General features: G+C 43.0%; 1 protein-coding gene across 7 annotated transcripts in view; it reads right to left on the minus strand.

Moving 5' to 3' along the window:
* ITPR2 (inositol 1,4,5-trisphosphate receptor, type 2) overlaps positions 1 to 13,124 on the minus strand; it is a 401,602-nt gene that overhangs the window by 89,972 nt on the left and 298,506 nt on the right. For all 7 annotated transcript variants that reach the window (XM_014544263.1, XM_014544267.1, XM_014544268.1 and 4 more), the window contains one exon: positions 2,808 to 2,915. In XM_014544263.1, coding sequence (XP_014399749.1) covers positions 2,808 to 2,915 — 108 coding nt within the window. The remainder of the gene's footprint in view (positions 1 to 2,807; positions 2,916 to 13,124) is intronic.

Raw genomic sequence — 13,124 nt, forward strand, 5'->3', positions numbered from 1 at the left:
GCTTGTGTCTGAGCAGAGCTCCTCCCATGTGGGAGCGCCCTGACCACCAGAGGGCAGCTCCTGCATTGAGCGTCTGCCCCCTGGTGGTCAGTGTGTGTCATAGTGACCAGTCATTCCCAGTCTTTCTGCTGTTAGGGTCAGTTTGCATATTACCCTTTTACTATAGAGGATAGAGGCCTGGTGCACGGGTGGGGGCCGGCTGGTTTGCCCTGAAGGGTGTCCTGGATCAGGGTGGGGGTCCCGCTTGGGTGCCTGGCCAGCCTGGATGAGGGGATGATGGCTGTTTGCAGCTGGTCGCACCCCCTTCAGGGTGGGGGTCCCCACTGGGGTGCCTGGCCAGTCTGGGTGAGGGGCTGAGGGCCGTTTTCAGGCTGGCGGGCGACTGAAGCTCCCAACCTCTCCTTTTTTTCTTTTTTAATTCTGGGATTTATTTACCTTCTATGGCTGTCACTGGAGCTGAGAGCTGGCTTTAGCTCTGAGGCCGGCTCCAGCTTGAGGCCTCAGCTGCTGAAAGCAGGTATCTGGGGTTTGTTTAGCTTCTATAATTGCAACATTGTTTCTTAGAGTGCAGCTCAGAGTGGGGCTGCGGCAGGCGGGGAACGTTGGCTTCCTCCATCACTGGAGCAAGCAAGCCTCCTGTTCGCTTCAGCTGCCTGGCTGCCGGCTGCCATCTTGGTTGGCAGTTAATTTGCATATCGCCCTGATTAGCCAATGGGAATCGTGTCGGAGGTACGGTTAATTACCCTATTTGTCTTTTATTAGATTAGATTCCTCCTTGGATGGGTGAGCAGACCAGGTAATCCACAAGGTGCTTCCTATTTCCCGGGATCTTTGAGTCTATAACTTACCGACAAACTCTGATTTTCTACAATATTCATCATTGTGGTGATATGCCAGATACAGTGTTCAGTTTTTGAAATACAAAGATGACTAGGACCTGCCTCATGCAGAGGACAAATGACACATAAGAAGCAATACTGCATGTTAAACCAACAGAATGACCAACAGAATGTGTCAGGAGCACAGTGAGGGGAAATGAACAAATACTGTGAAGAAAAGAGGGCAGGTCTTATGAGGTGGTCTTTGAATGAGCATGAGAATTGGTAGCGAATAAATGCTCAGTACATGTTTACTGAATTCATGTATTTCCAGCTAAATCTTACCTCACTGCTGGGAAACCAATAAAAGTCCAACTACAACAATAGCCCCATCTCTCACACACCCCAATCCCCACCTCTGGCTTACCCACTCTCCTGGCTTTTCCTGATCTTTTCTAATCACCTCGCTTTGCACTTTGGCTTCTGGGACCTTCCTTAGAACCATACTGGCTTGATGATCTATTTGTATCCATTTCTCCAGCTCCCTGACTTTGCCAGCCTCTGTTTCCTAAGCAGCTGATGCAGAAAGCAACGCTTTGCTGCTGGTCCATCTAATAGTTTCCATTAGGTCAAGTATCCCACAAAAGCTACAGGAATATTAATGTTTATAAATACTAGCAAGGGATCCACTCTGTGACACAGGTCATAATGCTCATTATTCCAAAGGTTTGGCAATAGTAAACAATAAGGTCTAGTGATTATATATCACAAGAGTTAAGAGCAGTGATGCCCATCATGCACTCTGCTGAACACTAAAATATATCTGCCAAAGTGAATGAATGTTTGAATGCAAATTACTAGTGACAAACATCTACCACGCTACCTACTTCTGCCCAATTAGCTCTGCCAACTAGAGTCAGAATGACACCATAGCTCGTAAATGACAGCCATATGGGTCTCACAACACATCATGATAAGTCTGTGTGGACCCACACCTCCTGAACTGCCACCGGCCATTAAAGAATGTCTTATTTATGGGTGTGGGGAGGTCAATTGTTGCATACTGAAAATGGAAACTCTTACACCATCCCAAGTTTATGCTATCGATATAAAAACTTTATTTGTGACTTCAGTGTTTCTTACACTTTCGAATATTTTCTTACACAGAGATCTCTATTTTAATAAGCCTTCTATAGTTTTTAAAAAGAAACCTTTTCTTAAATGACTGCTTCTATTATTGTGGGGGGGCCACTGGTAGGCACAACGGGCGTTATTAAAAATATTGTCAACTGAACCCAGGGCGCAGGCAGAGCCGCGCCCTGGAGGCGGTCCTAGCCAAGAGGCAAGGATGCCACTCAGTCTGACTTTTCCAGCCCAGGTGCTAAGGGGGTGGATCCCATTATGTTGCCAGGAACTCAAGGCCCATCCAGATGTGATGTCACTTCCTGTTATGTCGAGTATATATTAAACTTACTTCCAGTGTTGGGGGCCCTGTCTGTCCCTCCATCAGAGGGCAGAAGCCCACCCAGGCCCAGCTTCTTCTATTTTTGTGTCTTGTCTCTTTCATTTCTTTCTCAATCCCAAGCGCCTCTACTCAAAGAACCGGTTCGCTCTCTCTCTCTCTCCCAGTGCTGGATGCGGAGAAGGGAGACCCCCCGACATATAATATCATAATCTTTTCTCTAAAACATCACTGCTCTGTGATGAAGCTTCCATGACCAAAACAAAACAGAACCAAAACTACCTTATTAGTTAAGAAAGGAAACTTAAATAGTCATGGCCAAAAGACAAAAGACAACTTTAAAAAAAATGTTGTGTGCCTCAAATTTTTGTAGATCACTCCTCACATCTCATTTTTTAGTGTGTACTTTTACAGTTTATATCAATTTGGCTTCGTTGTTCTGGGAAACACTTATGAAAAAGGTCTGAAATAGAAAGTAAATATATCTTTTCACAGTTGGCCCCTTTCAAGAAATAATGGACAGTTACCTCAATCTGTGCGGTGTGGTTGGCATAATACTTTAAGGCTTCATCTCCATCATCTGGATCTGATCCAGGTTTGAGCATCTGCTGTAATAATTTGTTATGACGGGCCAACTAGAGGGAAAAAGAGAGAGAAAACAAGTTTTAGATCTTTCCCACTCCCTTTCCTGGAGACAAACTTTGAAATTACTTTGTCCACTTGTACACAGAGCTTAAGTTCTGGGGTTCGTGGCAATTAATTACATGTCAGGAAAGCATGCCTATTTGAAATGCAAAAAGAATGAAATCACAAGAATCCACTATTACTACATCAGTCTTATATTTTTATTTTGGAATATATATGTTCTTAGCATGAGAAAACTATGTCTTATCCAAAGTAGTTGCTCAATTAATATTTGTTGATTAAAGTTGTATCTTCCATAATTGTATAATTGTGCCAGGAAAAAGTAAATCCCAGTGATAGGTAATTGATATCCCCTACAATAAATTTAAAGTACATGCACATGTAAAACAACTCGGTCAACAGTGTGACAGTGCAGTGCAATGGTGCCGATATAATGGCAGCTTCTATATACACAAAAATAGGTATCTGTGTTTCAGAAGCATTTCTCTTATGGCATCTAATCAAGTTTGTACTGAACTCCTTTGCTTCTGTTTCTTCACACATCAAAACTGGCACTTTATGGGTACATATCTCAGTTTTATTATAATTGAAACCAGACATTTAAAAAACAAAAATCTCACCATAAATTACAAACCACTGTTACTGGATGTAATCTTTCTCATTTGAATGCCTATGGCACTTGTTGGCTAATTCTCTCACTTTGTAGATAGCTAGTAGTGCCTTCACTGTCAATTTTATGGTTCTATTAAATAATTTCCTGAAACCTTGAAATGTCTTTAACCTTTTAGATATTCTATTTATGCCTCAAGTTCCCAGGGGGCTTCTAGTAACAAAGATCTCCATATAATTCTTTTATTCATAACACAGGTCCTGTCTCTTACTCTGTTGCAGGCACAGTCCTAAACACTTAAGTACATGATCTCATTTGACCCTACTAAGAGATCCTGGAGACACACTCTTTTTTATTTTTAACCCTCACCTAAGGATATGTTTTTATTGATTTTAGAGAAAGAGAGAGGGAGAGAGAGAGGAAAGAAAAGAAAGAGAGAGAGAGAGAGAGAGAGAGAGAGAGAGAGAGAGAGAGAGAGAGAGAGAGAGAGAGAGAGAGAGAGAGAGAGAGAGAGAGAGAGAGAGAGAGAGAGAGAGAGAGAGAGAGAGAGAGAGAGAGAGAGAGAGAGAGAGAGAGAGAGAGAGAGAGAGAGAGAGAGAGAGAGAGAGAGAGAGAGAGAGGAAGAAGAAGAAGAAGAAGAAGAGGAGGAGGAGGAGGAGGAGGAAGAGGAGGAAGAGGAGGAGAAGGAGGAGAAGAAAAAGGGGAGGGGAGGGGAGGGGAGAGGAGGGAAGAGGAGGGAAGAGAAGAGAAGTTGATTGATCAGTTGCCTCCTGTAAATGCCCCAACCAGGGATCAAATCCACAACCTTTTGGTGTATAGGATGACACTCCAACCAACTGAGCCCATCCAGCCTGGGCTGGGTAGACACTCTTATTATCCCCATTTTACAAGTGGGGAAATTAAGGCATAGAGCATTTTAAGGGACTTGTCTGTGATAACATAGCTAGACAATAATAGAGCCAGTATTAAACTCAAGCAGTATAGTTCATTTCAGTATTTTATCAACATTTACAGACTAATAAATAAGTCTCTGTATTATGTGTGGGATGTTCATTCAAATTGTGATTACAAAGAATGGAGTTAGATTTTAAACAATAATCCAGAACCTATTCCAGAATAATAATCCAGGTTTTAGGTCTCTATCATCTATGTCTATATAGCCAAATAAACATTATCTTTTAAGTGATAATTTGGTAAATTAAATATTCATTCCATTAATGCTGCTCTAGAGCAAATCATTTTTGAAGCTATTATTTTATAATTGAATTTTAGGAATATTTATAAATCACTCAAGAAAACTATTTCCTGTTTTATATAGGTTGGTTCACGAAACAAAGTTTAATCCAGTGTTATTATTTAATAATATTGTATTATTTTCCATCCAAATAAGAATGGGAATAGAGGAAGTAAAAATACAATGAGGTGAACTCCTGAAAAGTATTGTGGGGGGCCAAGAAATAGGTGGTAGCTAGAGAAACGGATAAGGTACAAGGAAGGGTTTCTGAAAGATGAGTATTATAATATCATCTTTGTTTGGTTTCTGAGAGAGAAGAGACATTTGCTAGAGCAACATTTTGACTAGGTAAGAATGGAATGATCTAGTATCTAAATGGAAGAGTTTCCTTCACCCAGTGCAGACCAGGACACATGTCTGTGAGGCCAGTGAATGAGGCCAGTAAGCATGTTTACGAGTTTTTGTCCAGAGAGGTTCAGCAGTCTGGTTCCTTCCATGCAAGGAATTTAAATGGGCCCATGAAATCTAAGCTGAATAGGGAAGGAAACGAAGCCAGAAAGGACAATGAAAAAGTGATAGGATCAGTGAATTGTAGCTTCTAATGTCATTTAAAAATGTATTGGAGTGGAGGTGCTAGAACGATTAGAAGTGCTGCTTAAGAAGCGTTAGTGAGAATGAGATGTTTGAAATGAAGCCTGTTGACAAAGTATAGGGAGCAATGATTGATTAGTAATAACCATCATCTATGTCTATGTCTATCGTCAAATTGCTTCTCACACTTCCACCCTTCCCTGGTCAGAGCCACCTGGAATACTGCAGTAGCCTTTTAACTGGTCTCCCTCCTCCATCCTTGTCCTCTAGAGTCTAGCCTTAACCCAGGAGCCAGGGCTATCCTTCTGATCAGATCATGCTTCTTCTGCTCAAAACCCTCTGAAGGCTGCCATCTCATTTAGAGTGAAAGCCACGTCTTCACCAGGGCCAACAGCACTACAGAACCTGCCCCCCTACCTTTCTGAACTCCCCACAGTCCCGGCCACACTGGGCTCCGGACTATTCCTTCCACATGAGAAGCATGTTTCCATCTCAAGGATTCTGTAGCCACATTTTGCTTACTATTCCCTGTCATGCTCCTGTTTATATGGCTAAATAAAGAAAACAACCCCAGGTACTAAAGAAGAAATAGCATCATTTACTATATAATAAAGAGGTAATATGCAAATTGACCTTCACACCCTCACAAATGGCTGCCTACAACCAGGCCAGCAGGGGGGTTAGTGAGAGACAACCAAACGACTGAACAAGTAGGCTGCGTGGGGTGACCAGGCCAGTAAGGGGGGTAGTGAGGGACAACCAAATGACTGAACAACGGGGGGGGCAGTTAGGAGCGACCAGGCCAGCGGGGAGGCAGCAGTTGGGGGCGACCTGGCCAGCAGCGAGGGGGCAGTTAGGAGCGATCAGGCCGGCAGGGGAGGCAGTTAGGGGAAACCAGGCAGCCAGGCGAGTGATTAGGAACCAGCGGTCCAGGATTGTGAGAGGGATGTCTGACTGTTGGTTTAGGCCCAATCCCCAGGATCGGGCCTAAACCAGCAGTCAGACATCCCCCAAGGGGCACTGGATTGGAGAGGGTGCAGGCTGGGCTGAGGGTACCCATGCACGAATTTCATGCACCAGGCCTCTAGTTTACTATTAAGTGCTTTAGAAATCAATGGTGAAAACACTTGGTAAGTTTCTGGATGAGTATAGCACATTTGTAGGGAGCCATCACAATAAGAAATCTAATTTAAATCCTAATTAAAAACTGAAAGACAGCTAATGAAGATATTCAAGGACAGCCATCTATGGTATCCAATGTTACCTGACAGAGACCCTCACAACAATATTTGAAATTAGCTGATGTCACTACACAGCATGGCCTAAAAATCCAACCAACAATCAATATTAGCAATAATGAGAATGTGAACATGGGCAGCAGCACTGAATGCTAAAAGGGAACAATATCATGGGCGAGAAATCTCTGGGTCCTAGAAATACTTTCAATCCACAACAATCTTTATTAAGCAAAGTAGTAGCAATTGCTTTATATATTGGGTGGACACAGTGCTTACTTAATAAGCAGTACCCAAATAATTTTACCAATAAATAGGTCTTATTAGCTCATTAATACAAATAGAAACACTAGTCCTGATGTAATATATGAACAGAGAGATGCCTATATATTAATGCAGAGGGCTCAAAAGCATTGGTGGATAGTTATCTATCTTTATTAAAAAAAAAAAATAAAGACATATCACCCACAGGGAAAGATAGCCAATAAAGGCTAAGGATTTGAACTCATTATGTGTTAAAAAGAAAAAAGTAAAATCAATCATCTCATATTAATAACATATTTTTAATTTAAATACACATGCAACACTAAATAGGAATAAAAATATGTATGTATACATAAAAGGCACACACACTTGTAAGTGCACATATAACCTACAGCAGAGTCTTTGACTAACATTGTGCAGTTTTTTAAAAACCAGGATTGGGGAATAAAGATGACAAACTCAGTCTTTTTACTTTTAGTAACTTCTATTTCACGTTTATCTTCGTATCGTTAGGATTTTAATGTTTGTTTCCATTTTGGTTCACACAAGAATAGAGTGAAAACATCAAGCAATTGCACTTGAATGATATTCAACAATAATTATTTTTTGGCTCTTCTCATCTGTGAAATTTTTCGTGTGAGTTCTACTTTTATTAATTGGTAAAGGCAACTGCCTTTCCAAAGATCACAAGATGAGCTGGAGCCTGCAGACAGATTAATTGCCTTATATGTTTCGGATAATAACTGTACAATGCTTTTATACCAAACATTTTTCCTGTTTAAAACAGAGAGTAATCCAGAGAAGAGTGTATAAACTAAGATTTTACTTATTCTAACGTGCTTAAAACACACAAGCCCTGTATTTTCAAAAACATCTGTTTTTCTCTGATTGCGTGACCCTATGTGCAAAGCACAAAACTATTGTGGAATTATAGGGTAAGAAAGACTTATTTTCTTCTTTTAAACAATCCACTTTCTAGTTGGAAGAATTAAAACAATTATTGAAATGTAATTCATATGAGGAAAATAAAGGCAGAAATACAAGGAATCATGTTTGATTTGTGGTTTTCAAAAAAGAATCATGCAAGAAATGCTTCTAATAAAAGTTTTAAGAAATGGGTAAAATGTTCATAGTAGAAAGGGGAAAGAGGATGGCACAAGGAAGTCATTCTGTGTAGAGAAGAATCTGTATTAAAATGGGCATGGAATATGGGGGGTAGAAGACAGGACAAGAATTTGGAGCCATACTAAATACCCGCATGAGGAGTCTGATTAGAGAAGACGGTTATTTCAAACTATTTCCATCAAAAAGATACATTCAAGACCTAACCACCAGTACCTGTGAACATGACCTTATTTGGAAATAGGCTCTTTGAAGATGTAATGCTGTTAAAATGAGATCCTACTGGATTAAGGTAGTATCCTTATAACAAGAGGTAAACTTGGGCACAAACACACACAGGGAGAATGACATCTGATGACAGGAGAGATTGAAGGGACGCAAGCCAAGGAACACCAAGGGTGGCTGGCAACTAGCAGAAGTTAAGAAGATGCAGGAAGGATCCTACCTGAGAACCTTAGAGAGAGCATGGCCATGCTGACACTGAAATTTAGGACTTCCAACCCCCAGAACTGAGAGGGAGTAAATGTTTGCTGTTTTAAGGTATCCAGTGTGTGATAACATATAGGGAGCAGCTCTAGGGTCAAGCCTTGGGCTGACCTGTGGCAGGGCCACAAACAAGTCCCAGTCTGGAGGGCAGAGCTCTCCTAGCATAATTAAGCCTGAGCTTGTAGCCCTCCCTAATTCCTTCCTAAGTAGCTAATGGGCTGTGGGAGGTGCAGCAAGTGTTGCCAAAACAAGAACATTTGTATACATGTTAATCTACCCTTGTTTTAATCAGACTATAAAATAAAGCATCGGCTTGCAGACTGGGGCTTTTGTGTCCTCATCCAGGCACGGGAGATCCACCGAGCCCCAGCTGTATTCTCTTGTCTTTTCTTCAATCTTCACCACCCCTCCTCAGATTCACTCTTGGCCGTGCTGGCACGGCACAGTGGTATGTTATGGAAGCCCTAGGAAGCTGTCTTAGTCTGTTCGGGCTACTGTAACCAAAAATACCACAGACTGGGTGGCTTATAAATTACAGCCACCCAGTCTGTGGTAAATAAATTATTTTTCACATTTCTGGAGGCTAGGAAGTTCAAGATCAAGGCTCTAGTACATATGTCTTCTCAATATAAGCTCACTGGCAGAAAAAACGAAGGCTCTCTCTCCATTCTCTATTATAAGGGCAAAAACCCCATTCATGAGGGCTCCGCCGTCACAGCCTAATCACCTACCCAAAGCCCCACTTCCAAACCCCAGCACAATGGGCACTGGGATCCAACATATGTATTTGGGGGGCGGGAGGGACACACACACAGCAGAAGACAATACAAATACAACATAAAGGGCTTTTTCTTCTATCTGTGGCCAGATAAACCGAGGTCTTCTTACCCATTCTCTTCCCTTCTACCAATAAAGGAATTTGGGGATTAGAGGGAATCTACTTGGGAATGGCGCCATCTGTCCAGAGCTACTCTCCAGACTGGGAGGTCCTTTATAAAGAAAACGAGAGGCCCAGTACAAGAAATTTATGCACGGAGGGGGGTGTCCCTCAGCCTGGCCTGCACCCTCTCACAATCTGGAACTGCTGGCTCCTAACCGCTCCCCTGCCTGCCTGCCTGATCGCCCGTAACCATTCTGCCTGCCTGACTGCTCCCCTGCCTGCCTGATCCCCCTAACCGCCTCTGCCTGCCTGCCTGATCCCCCCTAACCGCCGCTGTCTGCCTGCCTGATCGCCCCTAACCGCCTCTGCCTGCCTGCCTGATCACCCTAACTGCTCTCCCCTGCTGGCTTTATCCCCCTAACTGCCAGCCTGATCCCCCTAACTGCTCTTCCCTGCTGGCCTGATCACCCCTAATTGCCTCTGCTTCAGCCCCGCCACCGTGGCTTTGTCTGGAAGGATGTCCAGAAGGTTGTCCGTAAGATGTCCGGTCTAATTAACATATTACCCTTTTATTAGTATAGATAGCCCAAAGAAGAAACAACTATTCCTCTAGAATAAGGATGCCAGAATCATTATTCTTTTCAGAGTAGGGTCAAAGTCGTGTTAGGAAGAAGAAAAGGCATTTCCACATGAGACATTTCAGCTGTGTGGTCTCAGCAAGAAATTATTCACTGTGGCAGCGGATGCTCACACTCAGACACATTCGACGGAAATCAGCTTCAGGCATTCCTACCAGAGGAGCACTCCCTTTCCACTTCAGTCAGCAGAATCAAGGCTTTGGGAAACCCCCACCAATGCCCAGCTTAAGTCTGAGGTTAAATCGTGAAGGGCTCATTTCTCAAGGCGGAAATGGTGGGTTTCCCAAAGGAGAGGGGTGAGAACATGAAGGAACTGGGGGGAGGGGTAGAGCGAGAGGAGAGAATATGGCCCAGGGTGTCACAGATGGACGGTGGAAAGCAGATCAAAGTGCTGACTCTCCACCAAACCGTGTAACTGAATAGGGCAGTTGCGAAAAGTAACAAATCTCAGTCTTTCTTAAAAAGTTAATTCTTGTTCTTTCTTCTCTTTCCCAGATGTCTTCATTCCCTAGCCAAATACATTTGTCTATATTATCTCGAGCAGAATTTGGACTGAAACTGGAAGAAAAGAGAAAGAAACTATGTTCATTCTTCTGGACTTCCAAAATAGGCTCTTAAGAATCCAAAGAGAAGGCTGGGAAGACAGTGTGGCCAAGAGGAAGGCCAGCAATGAGCAGGACAGAAAACAGAGGGGGTGTCCATTCTGAGGAATCGCGTGTGGTGAGCCGGGGAGAGAACGCAGCCCCCTTAGCACTCCATGCACCCGCAGACCACAGGACCACAGACCCCCCGGGAAGCTGAACCTCAGGACTGTTTTCTCTCATCCTGGCCACACACTCAGGAGCTGAGGGAAGTGAGGAACTGGTCCCTTCCTTGCCCGCCAGGACTGAAGGAGGGACCCTAAAACACCAGCAATAGTCTTCACCATAGAATCTTTACCAAAGGAGTTTTTTTTTTAAAGAGGTTTTATTTATCTAAATCTAAACTAAATTCTTTGTGATTCCTAGAGGTCAGTTTGTCATTTCCATTAAAACAGTGGCCAAATGAAGACAAAGATACATGCAAAATGGCAAGAAATTCGCCAAAATGAAAACAACAATAACAGCCACACACAACTAGTTTTCAGATGATCTAGACCAGTGGTTGGCAAACCGCGGCTCGCGAGCCACATGCGGATCTTTGGCCCCTTGAGTGTGGCTCTTCCACAAAATACCACGTGTGGGCGCGCAAGTACAGTGCAATTGAAACTTCGTGGCCCATGCGCAGAAGTCGGTTTTCGGCCTGGGCAAGTCTATTTTGAAGAAGTGGTGTTAGAAGAAGTGGGGGTACGTTCGCTGAGGTCGACCCCTCAGATTGAGGACGTTTTTAGCAAAGGCCAGCTTAGGAGTACCCTAATTAAGTTATTAACAATGTACCTACCTATATAGTTTAAGTTTAAAAAATTTGGCTCTCAAAAGAAATTTCAATCATTGTACCGTTGATATTTGGCTCTGTTGACTAATGAGTTTGCCGACCACTGATCTAGACTCCTATTCATTAGGGTCTGTCTGAAATTACAGAAAAATCAATAAAAGACCTTCAGGGATTATAATAAATACATGTTTGATAGCTCAACCCTGGAAGCAGGAAAAAAAAAGACAAGTCTTTGAAATTCCTGGGTCTCACTGATACCGTGGTAATAACCTGGTTATTATTAACAGGGACAGAGTAAAGAGAAGACTAGATAATAGATGCATGCCATTTATACAGCTTTGCCAGGAAGCTGCAGTAAACAATCTCCAAGTCTATTTTCCGCAGATCACTGGGGGCAGGGACTGGACCAGAGACGCATGCCCAGGAAGGTCCGTGTGCCATGGAAGATGCTTACCTGTTAGTCACACCTGGGAACAAGTCAGTGGCCACAACAGGCGTGGCCCCTGCAAGGGGGCAAAACCTGAACATTTAAACCACCAGACACAGGAGCCTCTCCCCCTCTTGGCTCGTGGCCCTCTAGCTCTCCTGGCACTCCTGCTGCAGGGGGCGCTTTTTTCTGCATTTGCATGGCCACGTGGACTCCACAACGGACAATGGACGTTAACTGGCCTGATGCTCGGCTGGACCCAGCTCCACGATGGAAAGGACACTTTGGACACCGGCCCTGCTTCTGGCTTTGCTGAATCAGAAGCAGCTGCTCCTTTTCCAGGACTGAATTAAGGGGCATGAGGCTTTGGAACCCGAGAAATGTAACTCCAAGCAATAGAAGCCTCTTACCACATCTCATTCTCCTGAGGGGACTCTGAAAATGCTTATTTTAGCGGTACCCCCAAGAACCCCACTCCCACCAATGATGGGGAAATATGGCCCACCAATTGCTCCACAACATCACTATTCCCATAAAGGAAGTCATGTATTTCTTCAGACCCAGAGACGAGAGGACAATACTAGTTCCGTAGCTTCTTCAAGCATCTAGAAATGAATTTGCTGGGCATTTACCATCATGTCCCCTCCCTAGTGATTTTTCAAATGTGGTTTGGGAAACACTAGAAGAACGAAAGGATCTTTCTCCATAATAATTAAAATAATAACATGTGCGTGTGAGTTATTAACTACTTGATTTTAATGTAACTCCCTTACCTAGAATGTAAGCCCTAGGAGGACAGGAATTTTCTTTTGTCACTGTCGTGTCCCGTTTGGCACAGAACAATAAATTAAATATTTCTTGAATGTATGGATGGATGGCTGGAGGAATGGATGGCACAGAGTGTTTTTGTTTGTTCAACTTTTTAAAGGTGAATGTGTTTAATTTTCCAAAAGAGATTGATTTTTAGAAAATGTCGAATTACAATTTGTAAATGTGAAAGATGTTTTAATTTCTATTTCTTGGATAAAGTAATTTAGTCATTCACTTACAACACAAAGATATTAGGAATTAGAGCAGCGGTTCTCAACCTGTGGGTCGCGACCCCTTTGGGGGTCGAATGACCCTTTCACAGGGGTCGCCTAAATACATCCTGCATATCAGATATTTACATTACGATCCATAACAGTAGCAAAATTACAGTTATGAAGTAGCAACGAAAATAATTTTATGGTTGGGGGTCACCACAACATGAGGAACTGTATTAAAGGGTCGCGGCATTAGGAAGGTTGAGAACCACTG

The sequence above is a fragment of the Myotis brandtii genome, unplaced genomic scaffold, assembly GCF_000412655.1.
Source record: "Myotis brandtii unplaced genomic scaffold, ASM41265v1 scaffold358, whole genome shotgun sequence".
Classification (NCBI taxonomy): domain Eukaryota; kingdom Metazoa; phylum Chordata; class Mammalia; order Chiroptera; family Vespertilionidae; genus Myotis; species Myotis brandtii.